Below are 19,133 nucleotides of genomic sequence, written 5' to 3'. Positions count from 1 at the left end.
ATAACCTTTCCCTTTCAAAACCTTAGTTCATATATGTTATATCGCATGAAATGTTCTATTGGCGCTATTTTCCTTCTAAACCCTTTTATAAAGGAATTATGTGCATAACACACCTTTTTTCGCCTTTCATACAACTCCTGCATAGATTTCGAGACACCACCTTTATCGCTGATCGCAATCGGCTCCTTTGTGTGCACACCACACACACACACACACGCACACACACACATATATATATATTTCATCACTTCTCCGACTCTAATATGCGACTATCAGAATCCTTAACGCCACTTTTGCATTAAGAGACTCGACCATGCACTTTATATAATACAAAGGAATTACATTAAAACTCTGCTCTGACACCCATAAGCGGATCTCAAAAACATTACAACCGCAACTATAGTTATCGTCAGGTCCACCTCCTTTGAGCCTTTCCACTTTAACTTCCAATATTCGCCTTCTCTGATTGCTGATTTTCTCGATCAACAAAACACAATAATGACCCTCTGTCTACCGGAATTGGATGAAGAAGGTTCAATCTCGCTCCAACCTGAACAGGTTCTTGACAAGCGAGAGCGGCACCTGCACGGCTGCACGATCAAGGAAGTCCTCGTCAAGTGGAAAGACACCTCTCCAGAAGATGCGACCTGGGAACCAGCCACTGTCCTTCAACAATTTCCGCAGCTTCAACCTTGAGGACAAGGCTATTTTTATGGGGGAGGGCATGTTAGGGTCCAACCCTAACCCCCTTATTTATGTAATAGGGTCGAGTCATAGTTATAGTTAAGTAAAGAGTCAATAAAGCCCATATTAATAATTGTAAGTGGTTGACCCGCATTTAAAGAAGGGACCATGGTTAGTTGCAAATGGGCCATGGTATTAGATAGGTGGTATTAATAAGAACCATGGTATTGACCCATGGTATTGCATGTATGAATCCTATATAAAGGATAGAGACTCCCCTCGAGGAGCATCGTGTCTTATTTTTGTAATTGAGCCCATCTCTATGGGAGGTTGCCCCCTCGAAGAGGCAAGTGAACATTTCTTTCCTTTCTGAATAATAAAATATATGCTGTTATTTCTAATTGTTCTGTGTTTTGGGTATTATTTCTTCACATATTGGATATTCTGGTATCTTCTCGCAGGTCAAGAGCATAACACATAACCTGGGACAAACATCTTCAACATGTAGACCAGATATTCCAACTACGCCGAGATCACAAATTATTTATCAAATTATCCAAGTTCTCTTTTAGCATGGAAGAAGTTGAGTATTTGGGACACATTGTGGGTCGTAAAGGAGTGAGGGTTGATCCGAAAAAGATTCAGGCAATGCAAGATTGGACTCAACCAAAAACTTTGAAGAGTTTGAGGGGATTCTTGGACCTCAATAGCTACTTGTAGGTTTTAACCTTGTACAAAAATTACTTGCATACGAATTCTAAAAACAGGAAATAAACAATAGCGAGAGCATAACACATAAAACAAATATACACAGAGATTTTCCCTTGGATCCCAAAACTTGGACTACTAGATTGATTTTCCATTATGTTCGTTTCAATGTTACAATACATATATATATATATGCCGAAGCATCCAATACCATGGACCGAAAACCATCATGCCCAAAACCATGTGCGAAAATGATGCGGGGTTATCCCCGCACATACCCACAGTAAGCATTAATATGCATAAACACATTTTCCTAGGTATTTAACTCACAAAGGAGTCAAATCTTCAACCATACATGGTTAAGGCCCTTTTAGCCACAGTTCCTTTTATATCGGAACCAATCACCCCGCTTAAACCTCCTATCGGGAGTTAAATTAATCCTCAAGCCTTCATTTATCCATTTATTAAAGTCTTCCGTTATATCCTTCTTATCAGACTCTATCACCCCGTAGAAACCTTCGTTAACCTTTATTAACCCTTAAACCACACATATATAACCTTTCCCTTTCAAAACCTTGGTTCATATATGTTATATCGCATGAAATGTTCTATCGGCGCTATTTTCCTTCTAAACCCTTTTATAAAGGAATTATGTGCATAACACACCTTTTTCCGCCTTTCGTACAACTCCTGCACAGATTTCGAGACATATATATATATATATATATATATATATATATATATATATATATATATATATAGATATATATATCTCTTTCATCACCTCTCTGACTCTAATATGCGACTATCGGAATCCTTAACGCCACTTTTGCATTAAGAGACTCGGCCATGCACTTTATATAATACAAAGGAATTACATTAAAACTCTGCTCCGACACCCATAAGCGGATCTCAAAAACATTACAACCGCGACTATAGTTATCGTTGGGTTCGCCTCCTTTGAGCCTTTCCACTTTAACTTCCGATATTCGCCTTCTCTAATTGCTGATTTACCCGATCAACAAAACACAATGACGACCCTCTGTCGTCGATCTTCCTCCTTTAAATCTAATGGTTGCTATTTACTTCGGGTAGATGATGAGCACGGGATTTAACCGACCGATACGCAATTTTCTCCACTCCGCTTGCTGCTACGTGGCACACACTCTGTGGAATCGGGTGCGTCGTGCTCAATACCCCTTACAGTTTTGAGGCCGCCCGAAATCTGCTTTCACTATTACAAAACCACCTTCCTTCGTTAAAGTTTGCCAATGAGATCTTTCTCCGTCTCCTCTATGATTGGATCCTGGCTGTTGATCTATAAGATCTAACAGTTGATGTTCATTCTTTCTTCACTTCACTGATCTTCCTTTCACTTGCGTTTTTACGCTATTTCTTCAATTTTCCTTTGTGGTTCAGTTTTCTTCAAAGGTTCTCGTCCTCTGCTATTTCGCTGCGCACTCTTCCTCCTACCTTAACTTCGTATCCTCCTTTGATCACTGTCCTCTTGGATCCTTCGAATGGATTCAATGATCCATTATGATTCTATGTATCATTTTCTCCCTCCGCGTGTTTTGCAAAACTCTGCCTACAACCCCTGTTACAGAACCTACGAATTCACATAAAATTCAACATTCGAAACACACATTCCAACTTGAAATTGAGTTGATTGTATTAATAAATATCAACAATGATTACAAAATGAGACCTCTGTCTCTCACAGGCCTGTTCTTCAATATCGTGACCTCTTCCTCTGACTCTGCCCGTGGGCTTACATATATGCCAGTGAGTTTTGTTGAACTCATCCTGGTTTGACTCCTAAATCTATTGAACTGACTCCTAAATCCTCTGTCCACTTCTACTTCAATTAATTCCTAAAAGCTCTCCTTAGTTCCTCGAATCATGGAATGCTTAAAGAGTCCTAATTGACTTTAGACTCTTTTGTCATTATTACCCACTCATGTCCCTCTTATTCGAGAGTATTTACAAGATATCTCACACATCTAATTTATTCCTATTCTATGCACTCAAAAGCCTAATATTACATTTATTCATCACTTAGGAATCCAACTTCCTAAAAATGCATGACCCCCTATGTCTACTTAATTACAATGATTTTCTCTTGGGTTGAATGCTCCTGCATCGGAAAACCATGCACAAAACCATGGGTCCAAAAAAAAAATTCCACGTGGCGCTCCGAAAACCCCCTATAACCCCCTCGTTGCACATCGACACAACGAAGGGGGGCACTCCCCCCCCCCAAATTTAGCTAGGGGGCCTACATGGAAAGAATATAACACAACCCAACTCTACTATTGCAAATTTGTCTGCAATTATGATCGCATTGCTAGATCCCTCACTAATCTTCTCAAGAAAAATTCATTTCTCTGGATTGATGCAGCTTAGCAGGCCTTCTTGGCTCTCAAACAGGCCATGTGCTCCACTCCCGTATTGGCCCTACCAGACTTCACCAAATATTTTGTGATTGAATGTGATGCTTCTGGTACCAGTATTGGTGTTGTATTAATGCAGGAAGGTAAACCATTGGCTTTCACCAGCCAACAACTCAGTGGCAAACATTTGGGTCAATCTACTTATGAGAAAGAAATGATGGTAATCTTACATGCAATAGACACGTGGCGACCATACTTGTTGGGACGACATTTCCAAATCTGCACAGACCATCAAAGCCTAAAATATTTTCTGGAGTATCGTTTATCATCGCCACAACAAAATAAATGGCTTTCCAAAATGTTGGGATATGATCTTGATATAATTTACAAGAAAGGGCGTGATAATGTTGTGGCTGATGCTTTATTGCACCAATTTGAGGATGAGAGCACCATGCTATCAATCTCTCTACCCATATCAGATTGGATTGAAGAGGCCCGTAAGGAACAATTCTCCCACCCCTCTCTTTCCCAACTCATTAATAACTTAAGAGAAGATCCTAATTCCTCAGCAAACTACTCTTGGAAGGATGAGATTCTTCGCTACAAGGATCGAGTAGTTATATCACTGGCCTCCACCCTCAAAACCCGCATCTTGGATGAGCTACACTCATCTCCAATTGCAGGACATTCAGGCTTTCATAAGACTTATGCTCGCGCACGTCGTTCTTTCTTTTGGACTGGCATGAAAAATGACATTCTTACTTTTGTAGCTGAATGTGATGTGTGCCAATGTAACAAAGGGGAAACAATCAAGTTACCGGGAACCTTACAACCATTTCCACTCCCTGCCTCTGTTTGGATGAATGTTTCCATGGATTTCATCATTGGTCTCCCAAAGTCATGCAACAAATCAATCATCATGGTGGTTGTGGACAAACTTTCTAAATATGCTCATTTTTGCGCTCTACCACACCCATTTACCCCCACTTTGGTGGCTCAAGTTTTCTTGGACCAGATCTTCAAACTACATGGCATGCTGACTTCCATTGTGTCTAATCACGACCCCACTTTCACCAACAAATTTTGGCAGGAACTTTTCAAGATAAAAGGCACGCAACTCCAACTAAGTACCGCCTATAATCCCCAAACCAACGATCAAACAAAAGCAGTCAACAAATGTTTGGAGATATATCTTAGGTGCTTCACTTCAAGAAAAGCAACATCAATGGGTACAATGGCTACCTTTAGTTGAATGGTGGTATAATACTAATTATCATGAAGCCACCAAGATGACTCCATATGAGGCAGTGTATGGCCAACTCCCACTTTCACCTATTCCTTATATCCCTGGATTTTCTAAAGTACAAGCAGTTGATCATCTCCTACAGAACCGTGCCGCCATGATAACTCATCTCAAAGATAATCTACATCAAGCTCATAATCGAATGAAGCAATAAGCAAACCAACATCATTCCGAGCGCGCATTTCAAGAAGGGGATCAAGTATTCCTGCGACTCCAACCATATAAGAAAACATCTCTCAAAGAAAAGTGCTAGCAGAAGCTAGCACCAAAATGTTATGGGCCTTACCAGATACTTTAGTGCCTAGGAGCAGTCGCCTAAAAACTGGCCTTACCACCTACTTTAAAAATCCATTCGGTCTTCCATGTGTCATGCCTCGAGAAAGTGGTGGGGAACAATTACAGAGTTCAAACAATTCTACCCGCATTGGATGAGGAAGGCTTACTTTGGATTCGACCAGAACATGCCCTCGATACTTGTGAAAGACATCTTCGTGATCGCACGATCAAGGAAGTCCTCACAAAGTGGAAAGACACCTCTCCAGAAGATGCGACCTAGGAACCAACTGCTATGCTTCAACAATTTCCACAGCTTTAGCCTTAAGGACAAGGTTGCTTTTGATGGGGGAGGGCATGTTAGGGTATGACCCTAACCCCTTTATTTATGTAATAAGCCCAATGGGTCGAGTCATAATCATAGATAGTTAGAGATTCAGTAAAGCCCACATTAATAATTGTAAGTGGTTGAACCGCATTAGAGAAAAGGGACCACAGTTAGTTGTAAACGGGCCACAGTTAATAAATAAAGTGATTAGCCATGTTATGCAAGAGACCACTAATAGTTACGGTTTTGGATGTCATTTAGCTATAAATAGTCTTTGTTAGTAAGGGAACGATCATCAAATTTTATTGTAATTGAATATGTTTCTGAATAATAAAATACTTTGTAGTTTTTCTCATTTCATGTGATAATTTTGTGTTCTAGACTATATTTCTTCGTATTTCTGGTATTCTAGATTTCTCACGGGTCAAGAGCATAACATCTATAAACAAACAAGATTTTGCTTTTTTTCAGTGGATTAAGCTAATAAACATGAGTCTTGCCACATACTGTTTGCAACACATACCCTCTTAATTGCATGCCTTACAACTTTGCGGTACACAGTCCTTGGAAAGAAAAGGTGAAGCAAGACTTAATCCAGGTTCGCATGTAGAAATAGAAAGTTTCATTTGGAAATTTAAGATTTCTATTGAATAGAACTAGTCGTTCCCTGCTGAGAGGAACCTCGACCATAGTTTCAAAGCCTTCTAAAGCCAAGCTTTTGAGCAAACCAGAGAAGAAATCGACAAAAGGAAAATACAAAAAAACTAAGTCCATTCGTTGCAATATCTACCATTTCTCTTAAAGCTTTAGCGATATTTAACAACCTTTGCCAAACTTTATGGATAAAGCCCATGGTTTTCTACCATTCTTCGTTCCTGGAAGCAGAAAATGGTATGAAACACACATGATTCGACAACAGTAAATTTGGATGAGTTAGTAACATTTTTTCATACCTACGACTATGATCTAGACAACACACATTGCAAACAAATGCCTTGGAATAGAATTCAATAGATTTTCCCACATCCTTCATGTACACAACTGTGTAAGCAAACTAGGCATTCATAAATGTAGCAACACCAACCATGGATCCAACTCAAATATTGAAATCTCCTATTCATGCTAATGCTACTACGGTTTTGGAAATAAAACAAACTATATCAAATCCTGGATTGGGATTGTTTAAACTCTGGTCTACCACTTGGTGGTACTTACACTTAACCTGATGTATGCCTTCTCATCTGCCATGTCCCAGTCAACTCATACACATATCTATTCAAATATATTGGAGTACGTGACGATATAGTTTGTAGTTACGTTTATAACTTTTATCTTCATCTTTTTTAATTTATAGCTAGTTTTAAATTTGCTTTATTTGTCAAATAATTCGACTACGACAATCTTTCAAAATCTTGACATTTTGATGCATGTTGCTAACCTTGGTGGCATAGGCTTGTAGAATCTGAGGATGCTACACTGTATAAGCCAAAATGTTATCCCATACGTTACTATATAGATGATTCTTTGGTCGATTGTTCACTCGATTTAAAACTTTTTTCTGTTGAGATGCATATTGTTTCTTTTCCGTAGAGGGTCTCATACTATTACAAGGAATCATTTTTATATTATTTTAATCAACGTGGTCAAGTTTTATGCACCAAGGAATACTTTATTTATATCGAAATTGTCAAAATGAACGTATGAAGGTCTACTCGTGTTTTTTAGACATAAAACGTAAAGAAACATTGTTAAACCTATATGCCTCCCACATTGAAATGTTTATTCAATGGTTTTAATTGTAAAGATAGATTTAAATAATCATTTTATTGTGCATTTGTATGTTAGTTTTAAAAAGAGAGTAAAACAATTTTGATATGATTTTTCTCTTGACATTGGTTTACATGCAATGTTAATACAATATTTTACAAAATCAATATTATATAGGTTAATGTTCATTAAGTGGACTATCTCAAGTTTTTATGGTGATGAATAGCTAAAAATTACTTAAAAAAATAAATAACATTTTTAATTTAGTGAAAAAGTAATTTAGCGTTGGCAAATGTAAGTTATAATGTTTTATGTATTTTTTCCTTGAGTTTAATTTATAATTTCAGTGGCAATCACTAAACTGCCTTGCAACACTTGTTTTAAATAATTTGTTTAATACATTTACATATAATCAAAATTTAATCTCTTTTTTTTGGCATTCTTTCTCATGCTTCATAAACTAAAGTACAAATTTTCCAATTTAATAATCTTATCAACATCTCTTTACACATTTTAAAATAACTACTACTATTTAATAATAATAATAATAATAATACCAGCTTAGATCCATCTGATCTATCAAGCGCCGAGAGGGATCAAATCTCTTGAGGTGCAAACCTATTTTTTGAGTGCAAAACTTGAGGAAAGGTTTGCACTTCGAGAGATTTGATCCCTCTTGGCGCTATATAGATCTGGTGTTAAGATAGATCTAGGCTGGTTTCAGTCATGTGCGGTCATACAAAATTTGTTGAACATCTAATTATTTTGATCATTTTAAATATGCTAAATATGTCTAAGATTAATTTGGTCAATTTAGTTTAAAATTTGCTTAGTTACCTCAGTTTGTTGAGATGAAAGAGATTGTTAGTAACTTGAATGATGAAAAAGGATGAAATATAATTTTTGAGTGCAAAGTGTCAATGTAACAATTTTGATAGATAGAAAATGCGAATACTAAGAATATAGTCAATTACAAACAATCTTCATTGCAATCAATATGCAACTATTTTCTTCTACTATTCCTATTGTCACACCTATTAGTTTTTCCATTTTCCAATTCATATGAAAAGAGTAGTTGGAATCATAGACCATTCAAAGATTTAACTTTAGCTATTGTAGTAAACAACATACATTGTCTCTGTTGCTCTCCAATATTAATAGTAGTTTTCTCGAAATTCAATCATTGCGACTTATGGAGTGTTAAACCCCAAATAAGTTTCAATGGTAGTTATATTCTATTATTGCATTTGAATGCAAAGTAATTAACAATGTTGAATGATGGAAAATGGGAATAATAAGAATGTACCCAATTATAAATAGTTTATAGTTCGAAGAAGCAAACATTTGGGGTAAGCAAACATTTTATTTAGGATGAAAATTCAAGTATTGTATTTATGGTTGAATACCTTTTATGTGCTTACATTGAGAGAGAGTGTGTATGTTTTGGGGGTGAGAAGGAGAGACAAGGGGAGATAGAGATATAGATGGGGGGGGAGAGGGAAGAAGAGAGAGGCAAAGACAGGGAGGGAGGAAGAGATATAGATATGGAGAGAGAAATGTTAGAGAGAGAGAGAGAAGGGGAAGAGAGAGAGAGAGAAGGGGAAGAGAGAGAGAGAGAGAGATAGATAGATATGGAGAGAGAGTGTCGTTTAGAGGCTGAGATAAAGAGATGAATAAGGAGAGACAACGGGAGATAGAGATATAGATGGAGGAGGTAGAGATGTGCTTACACTGAAATCAATGCACACTATTAATCTAATTACTTTGAAATTAATGTACATCATACATCTTGTTGCATCAAATCAGAAATCAACAACTATACTAAAATCAATGCTTCTAGTGCAAACAATCAAATATGATTATAAATCAACATCTATACTGAAATCAATGCATCTAGTGCAAGCAATCAAATAGGATTAGAAATCGATATCTACACTGAAACCAATGCATCTAATGCAAGCAATTAGATATGAGTAGAAATCAACATCTACGCTGAAATCAATGCATCTAATGTAAGGTATTAAATATGATTAGAAATTGACATCTAAACTAGAATTAATGCATCTAGTGCAAGTGATCAAATAGGATTAGAAATCAACATCTACACTAAAACCAATGCATCTTGTGCAAGCAATCAAATAGGAGTAGAAATCAACATCGACACTAAAATCAATGCATCTAGTGTAAGGTATTAAATAGAATTATAAATCGACATCTACACTGAAATCAACGCATATAGTGCATGTGATCAAATAAGATTAGAAATCAACAACCACATTGAAAATCTAAAATATTCATGACTTTCTAGATCTAACTTCTATGTTTGTATTTGTCTATGTGAGACTCTTTCTTCTTCCCTCTCTCTCCACCTTCCATTATGTGTCTATCTCCCCCCCTCTCCTTCTCTTTCTTCCCCTCCCTCTCTCCCCCGTCTCACTCTATCTGCCTCTCCCTAACTTTCTCTATCTTTCTCTTCTTTCCTCTCTCCCCTTGCTATTTATATTTATACCTCCCTCCATCTCTCCTTATTTGTCTCTCTATCTCAACCCCCTAAACATATGTCATCCTCTCTCTCCCCCCCCCATATCTATCTATCTATATATCTCTCCCTCCCTCTTCCTCTCCCTCTCTCTCCACCTTCTCTCTCTCTCTCCCCCCCCCCCCACTGACTCTCCATCTCCCCCTTGTCACTCCCTCTCCACCTTTCTCTCTCTATGTCTTTCTTCCCCTTCCAACTCCATCTCCCCCCCTCTCTCTCCTCTCTCTCAAGTCCTCTCTCTTTTTCCTTCCTCTCTCCCCTTCTCTCCCACCTCCCTCTGTCTCTCCCCCATCATACACACACTCTCTCTCCACCCTCCAACTCTGTCACTATCTCCCTCCCTCTCTCCTTCTCTCTCTCCTCCTCTCTCCCCCCTCAATATCTATGTCTCCCTGTCTCTCTCTTCCTCTTCTTTCACTATCTTTGTCATCTCCTTTTCTCTCTCTTCCCTCATCTCCTCTCTCCCTCATTCCATCTTCATCTCTCCCTTGTCACTCCCTCTCTCCCCCCTAATTTTTTTTGTTATTCGATGAATAAGCTAATTGATCTCTTTTTAAATTGTATATATATCGTTTTCAAAATTGAGTTTGTTAATATTAGTCGACACATTTATTTATTTATTTATTTTATTTTTAAAATAACGTTACACATATCTTTAGCATATACAATATATATTAACCGACACATATATTTTTTTAATATTTTTTAATGTAACATTACATAACATCTTTCTCATATACTGGACTGTAGAACGCCTCTCAACACAACTATAAAATTAAATATATGCTAATCATTCTAAAATATAAATATAATTATTTTATCTTATCTTATCTATCACCATCTAACAAATTTCATATACCAAAAACCTCTTAAACATTAACCCTCAATGTAACAACACTCCCATCAATCTACCACTAGGCAGAATCCCTACCCAACGATACCATAACCTCATCTAGCGCTAGGTTTATGAACTTCAATAGAAAAACACATGTACATAGGTAACCATGCGTTTGTTTAGTGCTAGTTAAGCTCGCAGAAACCCTTTAATTTTAGAGGACACGTGTCTATTCCGATGAGCGGCGTCGTTTGGAAGCGAGGGTAGATCGGACGGCGGAGGGTCTCGCGTTGATTGAAAGCCACTTACACCAGTTGTAAAAGAGTCTCGTTGGACCTCGTTCTCATATGAGAAAATTTGCAGCAGAGACATAATATTATCATCTGTGTGTCCGAGCGAGCACGCGTTTTTACTACATTTTCATTGAACAATCAAGAGATTCAATCATGGTACCTCAATCTCCATTCCTTTCTATTTTTGCTTGCAGCATTGTGTTTCATATAAGTACAATCAGGTTTGGCTAGGCTGATGTTTTCGGCTTTGTGACAATAGGGTATAGATTTTTGACTCTGTGAAATAAGGGATTAGGGTTTTAATAGTAAATGTTCAACTCGATTTTCACCAGAGATATACAAACCAGTTACGATGTCTTGTATGGTTTTATTGTAAACCTTTTGGGAATCTTACTTTATTGTTCCAGGATTCATTTGTCTCCCTTTTTATCATTCTTGGAATAACCGAGGATTTAATTCTCAGGCTTTTGCTGGTCCACAAGTCGATTGTCCAAATTTCAAGCTTGTTATCGTTGGCGATGGAGGCACCGGTAAGGGTTTTATGATTCTTCGTTTTGTACATAATAGTTTCCACTATTTAAATGTTATTCTTTTTAAATGTTTATATAATTTTAGTTATGTTTTTGGTATAAGTCTCGCAAGCAAGTTATTGTAATGATGATAAAACAAATGATAGTGAGCATTTTAGGGTCTTTTGATGAAAAATTCCATATCCATGTGGAAGATTTCTGAGAAATGAAATACCTTACCCGTTGGTGTCTTGAATCTATTCTCTCAAGATCAAAATCGAATTGAATTGAAAATTTAATTAGATATTTCATAGAGGATGTTGGCTTATTGAGATATGTCTTTGTAGTTGAATAGCTCATTTATGCAATTTGCTAGTTCATTCGACCGAACACCTTGTTCATTTTCATCGAGTACTTAGGGAAATAATATTGTTTATTTCCCTGCAGGGAAGACAACTTTTGTCAAACGGCATCTTACTGGAGAATTTGAAAAAAGATACGAGCGTAAGTATTTCTTTAATCATTTCTTATCATTATCTGTTCGGGATGTATTGCTATAGTATTTGAACCTAGATACTAGTCGCTGTATAAAATGGGTTTTGGCTAAATAGTTGTTGCTATTTTATTTCTTTAGGTTATTTGCGAAGTTAATAAAATTTATGTATGCCTTATGCTGTAATTGTTTGTGGTCAAGTATGTCAATTATGCTATTTTTATATTTTGACACACTCGTTTCAATTTTTGAACAGCGACAATAGGCGTGGAAGTTCATCCTCTTGATTTCTTCACAAATTGTGGGAAGATTCGTTTTAATTGCTGGGATACTGCAGGCCAAGAGAAGTTTGGTGGCCTTAGAGATGGTTATTAGTAAGTTATAGCTTTATTTATCAATTTATAATTATTAATATGTTTTTTCCTTTTACTAGATTAAAACCTAGGAATGTGTTCTTGATTCTTATTGGGAATCTTAGGGCAACGAAAAACCAAAGGTAGAGGCTAGAGAAGCACAACCTATAGTTCCACCCATTAAGTTTGCTCCCCCGGTTGACTATCTAGCGGTTAGGATATAGAAAAGTAGATCTAATATTTGCAACTAGTCGCGTGCCAGGTTCCAGATTATATTATATTGCTTAGCTAGAACCATTGGAAAGCTGTTCTATGGGATAATCTCGGTAGTGAGAGAGTTACTTTCTTGGAATATTGCAATGCATTAGGATAGTGGCTTTTTTTTTTTTTAAATAACTTTGGTGTCCATCAGTCTTGGCATGGTTTCCCACTCTGTCTAATGTCTTGTCAGAAAACAGTCCCGTCAAACAACTATTTTAAACAAGGCCAAGTTTAGGAATTTCACTTTTGACTGTCATAATAAAGGGATCTGAATCGTAGTTATCTATAACGTACATTTTTATATATAATATTAGCTGCAATGTTCTGGGAAAATGCATTAACTTGCCTTGAGGAAACAATAATTCGATAGCTTCGTGCTGCATCCAATAGGTTTATTTCTCTTGCAACAGAATAGTGTTGCATTATAGATCTGATTATAGATGTTGTACTCTGCTTTGTGCCATATGTCTAGTAATTATATCAAAAAATTTAGAAAGTAGAACTGTCGGAACACTAAATTTAATGCCAATTGTTTGGTGTTTGCTCCCTTCTTTAAGGTGTATTTTTATCTGTAAACACTTAAAAGGGATTTCTGTCATGACTACATGTTAAAAACACGTGTATTTTTTAATTCATAATCTTGAATCAATTAGTTAGGCCTTCTGCTAGCCTGATACCTAACCCATTCTTGCTGCATATATTGTCTCTTATATTTTTTTTCTCCTTCATAAAATAACATTATTTGAAAATGTACTACTATCGGGACAGTAGTACCCAAAAATCTACACATGGTTTTTTCGATGCCAATGCATAAGATCAGTAGTTAAACCAAAGTTGAGAAACCAACTACCCTATTTGTCTCCTTTCTAGCTTGATAGTCCTTATATTGCTACTTACATATTCTTAAGTTACTTAGGCAACAATGTCATCACGGTGACTTGGCATATTTAATAATTTGTCCTTATGATTTTTTTAGGTTTATTTTTTATATTTCCCATTTGTATTGGGAGCTTTGCTTGATTAGTGCTTTTCCCTCTTTGCTTCGGCATTTCACCTCTACTTCCTTTTTTCTCTCTCCTTGCTGGTCAATATACACATACAACTCCATTGTTGTGCTATATATAGTAATGCAAACATCTCAAATCTCCTTGGAAAGGAGATTAAGCTAATCTTTCCATTATATCCTTTAATTCTAAACTCATTCTTGACACTAAAATGAAGAAATATTTCAACAATGGGTGATACTTGTATCCTTGAACCATTTGAGGATTTTGTCTTTTTTGAATGCTTTCGCTTGCCTTGCCAACTCTTTTAAGTCTTAAATTCCCAAAATTCAAGAAGAATTCCTATGCTTATTTCTTTCCATGTCCTTTCACTTATTCTAACAAGTTTATGCCCCATCCTACTTTTTTGTTTTGTTTTTTATTTAACATTATTTTGGATAATTGTAAAGTTTTGTAGATGTTCTATGCTAAGAGCAATTTCACTTTTCTCACAGCAATCATACAAGTAGATAAGCAAAATGCAGATAGAACATATAAGCAGATCTTAGAGAAGACAAATCAGAAACAGGAAAAATGTATGTGATTGTTTCGGCGGTCAACAGGATGCTTCAACCAGCAAAGTCTCCTTTGGTCAGCCAGCCCAGCATGTGTCACAACAACCCTCCAACCAGTAGATGAGTCAACTAAAGTCAGTTTTACAAAAGTCAACGCTGTCCTGAAAAGTCAACGCAGGGGCAGCAAGCTAAAAGTCAACGCAGCAGAAAAATGGTCAACCCTTTGACCTCGATTTTTGTGCCAGGTAGTATGGCCTTCAAAAATCGAACCTCCCACAAGTTTTTAGCTTGTTTGCACCAAGCGTTGACCAAAGTCAACGCTGGTCAAACTTCTGCGAAACCCTAGCAGCAGAAACATCCTCTTCGTCCTTCCCACGTGTGGCTGAAATTCGTCCTCCAGGTAGCTCGTACTTTTAAGGATGAGAGAGGAAGATGTGAGTTGTGTTGTGTTCAAATTCTCTCCAACTTTTCCTGTATATATATATCCATCAATGAGGGTGTGTGACACATCTGTTGGGCATGTGAGCCTACATTACAAAACTGGCTGACCTTTGCACATATAATTTATTAAGAATAATAAATTCAAAATATAAGTTCTGCTCATCAGATTAAGACTATTTTTATATGGATTTTACACCTCTCAGAAAGAGGAATCCAACAAAAATATTAGCCTCTTAATCTGAGCATCAAAACATGGAGTTTGGACCTAGTTGTCCAAATTTAACAATAATGCATTTCGTGGTGAAACTCGTTGGGCATTTTCCTTTATTCTGTGAAGGGTACCCAAGGTGAATCAGATTCTTCAAGGCTCAAGGCTAGGTCAACATCTCGACAACACATGACTTAGAAAGATAAACATGTTGGGATTTGAACTTAGGTGGGGGAGGAAACAACTTTTCCTCTTAGCTGTTTGAGCTACACCAAATTGACTATCCCATCCCTCTTTTCATTGCTTTAGCACATTTCCCCATCCCTTTGAGCCCTCACTGTAATCATGTAATGTATGCTTTGTGGAGTTGATGATATCAAATTCAATGTGCTGACTTTCTAGCTATGAGTATGAGTTCATGATACATGGATGAGATCATGTTAGCCCATTTAAGCATATCAACCTATTGATCCATATATGGAAATAAATCATGCAATGAGAGAGTTTGAATCATTAGTGTGTAGGTGAGTAGTTCGTACTCATGAATCAAAAAATAACTCAAAAGAGTTCGAGGAAGTGAGTATGACCCCTGTAGGAAGGGAGTATCTTTGTATTAAGGCAATTGATTTATTTTTCAAGCTTGTGAGGTGGGATTGAGCTACTTGTAGGTCCATCCATAAGATCCCTACTCTTACCTTAGCCAAAGTCTTTGAATTTCATTGTAATTTCTCGAGGCCTTGCATTTTTAGATTGTTGGGTAATTTATTTATTCATTTATGCCCTCTTTCTCTTTGTGCTTTGATCTTGATATCTATCAAAGGTTCGTGTTTTTGTAGCCAAAGCTTTTAGATAGAGTGCAGTTGCTAAGAAATTGTGATATTAATTCCACTTTTAACTGGCAAAATTAGTTGGCTTGAACTACCACCAAGCTAGGTTGCATATTTAGGTCAAATGATCTTAGGACAATCCATAATGTGATCAAATAACTCTAGGTGGAAAATAAAAAAATGGAGTGAAAAATATACTTTATTAATAAGGTGTATGGTAAATAAAAAGGGATATAAGTATATTCTTTTCTTATATTGTTATAAATTACGTGAATTGAAAACCTTGGGTACCTTTATCAACTTCTAAAAAGGTTAAGTTTTACTTTTAGTTTTTTAATCATCAATATTAAATGGGACTTGGGAATTTTTTATATATATGTTAATTCTCATTTGGCAAGATTATTGTTCTTAAGGGCTATTTTTTGAAGGTGGATGACATATTTTTCTCTTTGGATCCTCATATTTTGTGCATTAAATTAAATTCATTTGAAAAGCAGACCAAAGAACTATAGATGGAAAATTAAAAAATAGAGTAAAGAGTATTCTTTATTAAGAAGGTGGGTGGTAAATAGAAAGGAAATATAAGTATATATTTTTCTCTATATATCTATAAATTGCATGATGTGAGAACCTTGGGCACAGTGGCACACTTACCAACTTCTAACAAGTTTAAGTTTTGGTATTTTAATCATCAATGATAAAAGGGATTTGAGAATTTTTTTTTTAATTTTTTTTATTTTATAGAAGTTAATTCTTACTTAGGATGATTATTGTTCTTAAGGACCACTTTTGAAGGAGGACAATATATATTTGAAGGATGACTTTTGAAGGAGGACCCTCATATCTTGCACATTTGATTAAATTCATTTGAAAAACAGAAGGAATACTTTTCTTTTTCTCATAATTAAACACAGGGTCTGTTAACCACTCAAATTGCATTTTGAAGACTTGTCAAACGTTCCATGATCAAAGCACAATTCAGAGCATTCCAACAACATCAGATCATGTCAAAATTTCAGAATTCATTTTCTTCCTCTCATCATTTTGTTGTTCAGATTTCGCAGCCCTACGGGGACTTTGTAAAATGATTCTAGTACGATGAAAAAAAGAGTCATGTAAAACGCCTAGGTAGCTTAGGACTAGACTAACAAGTGAGTTCACTCTAGGGAGTTTTTTTTTTCCTTAGCTCATTATTTGTGTTTTTCGACACTTATAATTAGTTAAGTTTTTCTCTTTCTCCCAGTTATTACCCCAAAGCTAGAATGGGGTTTGATGGTATAGTCTTAAGTGATGAGTCCTAGTGTCTAGAGTCAATATATATTACCATACTAGATCACCTTTAAAGTTCCATGGAATTTGGTTGAGTCGAAGTGTCAAATTTTAATTGTTAAAAATTCCCCGCTAGATGGGATTTTTATGTAAATTTTGATGTGAGATGTAATAAGTGTTGTCTAGAGAAATTGGAGGGGGTATGAGTACTCAAAATTAGACCTCTACAACTCAAATTTTTGTTTAGACACATTCTAAGGGTGGAAAATTAATTATTTAGCCCACAAAACCCAATTTTTATAATTTTTGGCAAAAACTAGCAAATAATTAGTTGGAAAATCCAAGTGGAAAATAATAAAAAATGAAGTGGAATTTTGCAAGAAATGAGGTCAAGTAAAAAAAGTGACAAAATCTCCACTGATTGAGGAAGAATGACCCAAGAAAAATTCGTTGGTCCTCTAGCACAACAAATAGTTTATGAAGATCGAATTTTTTAAAGGAGAGGGTCCAAGTTGTTTGGTTTGAATGAGATTTTTTTGAGGAAAAATATGGAGAATATTTTTCAAGTGGTCCAAACCACTTCGACATCAATTTTTAACTCAACCTAGTCTCCATTTGGGCCTAAAGTCTTCTTCTCCTCAAGATTTGTGCAAGCTCATCAAGGGTTGCGATTTTTCTAGAGAAGATCTAGTCATTTTCACTTGGGATCAAGAAGTCCTTGCTTGGGATTAGTTGGAGATCAAATTTTCTGTTTAAGGGAGCCTTTGCTCCTCATTGTAACACATTGAAAAATTAAGCTATTTGGCTAAGCGAAGCTCTGCAATATTTTTGTATTGGAGTTTTTTTGATCTAATAAAGAAAGAATTTGGGGGGACACACTTTGTAGTGTTATTCTTTTCCTTCTATGGTAATTTTTTTTCGGATTTATTCGCGCTTAATGCGCTAACACAATTTGATCTATAATTTAATAGCTTCATATGCCATCTTGTCAATTAATTTATGCAACATATCTTGTATAATTTATGGATTGGAGGACCACTCGAGATTTAGGAGCACTAATGGGTTTTTGGTTGAACCCCTAGTCTTCTTCTTCATTGTGTAGTCCAATCCCTTGTGGATCTAACAAAATCTTTTGAAGTGTGTAGAGATCTATAATTTTCTAAAGCGAATCTTGAGCATTTGGGAATTTTTTTGGTTGAACCAACCAACTCTCAAGCATATAGAAATGGAAGAACCCACATTGATTTTCTCTCAAGGGAGTTTCCTTGCCATAGCTTGCAAATATCATCTAATCTTCAAATCTATTTATTTATGCGCTTTATTTGTCAGATCTAGCTTTTAGAGCTCAATCAAAGGGTTAATCCCTTCTTGCTTGTCCAAGAGCGGAGGCGTCCTCATACTCTTGCGGCTAGCTTGTATTTTTATGTATATATTTCTCATTATTCTCTAATCTAGCTTCTCTTGTTTCAGGTCTAAGCACCCTCTTCTTGGCTTGCGCAATTCCTCGTGGAGATTAAATGACTAGGGTTTTTGAGGTTGATTTTGAAGGGATTATCACTTGGAGGCTTGAAAACCCACAAATCTACATTTTTTGAGGCCCATTTCCCCTTGGTCATGACCATATAAAGGATTTCTCTTCCTCTTTTGCGCATAATTTACTCTTGAAGCTTGGACGTCTAAATCTTTGAGCAAGATTTCTTGGAGGATTATCGAATTGTTTTATTTAAGGAAATCTTCATTGTAAATTTTGCCATAACCATTGTAAATATTTTCCTTTCTATCTGCAATCTTAAGGAAGGGTCCTTGCTCTTGAAGCTATATTTTTTGTAAATGCTCCCCGAGTTTCACTTGTAATAATAATAGACAAATTTTTTCTTGAGGGGGCTTGGGGTTTTTCCCCTTGGTATTCCATCTCCTCATTTGGGAGGAGGATCTCTTGGATGGTTGATGACTAACTTGTTCATTTTGCATTGTTAGCTTAGTTCATTTTCTTGCTCATTGCATCATCTAATTGCTAGATCTAATTTGAACTAATTCACTTTTATTTCATTGACTAACTTCATTAACTAGATCTAATTGACATTGTTCATT

At 36.2% G+C, this 19,133-nt stretch overlaps 1 protein-coding gene across 1 annotated transcript in view; it reads left to right on the top strand.

The window, feature by feature from the left end:
- The first annotated feature begins 11,123 nt into the window (after positions 1–11,123).
- Positions 11,124–19,133, top strand: part of LOC149233898 (GTP-binding nuclear protein Ran1B-like) — a 67,579-nt gene continuing 59,569 nt past the window's right edge. Inside the window, exons 1-4 of the mRNA XM_089371662.1 lie at positions 11,124–11,279; positions 11,587–11,653; positions 12,080–12,136; positions 12,382–12,499. Coding sequence (XP_089227788.1) covers positions 11,277–11,279; positions 11,587–11,653; positions 12,080–12,136; positions 12,382–12,499 — 245 coding nt within the window. The 5' untranslated portion in view covers positions 11,124–11,276. The remainder of the gene's footprint in view (positions 11,280–11,586; positions 11,654–12,079; positions 12,137–12,381; positions 12,500–19,133) is intronic.

This window comes from Pinus tabuliformis, chromosome 8 (genome assembly GCF_031772625.1).
Source record: "Pinus tabuliformis cultivar Carrire ecotype Pingquan chromosome 8, CPIR1, whole genome shotgun sequence".
Classification (NCBI taxonomy): domain Eukaryota; kingdom Viridiplantae; phylum Streptophyta; class Pinopsida; order Pinales; family Pinaceae; genus Pinus; species Pinus tabuliformis.
This window is presented reverse-complemented; position numbering and strand designations above follow the sequence as displayed.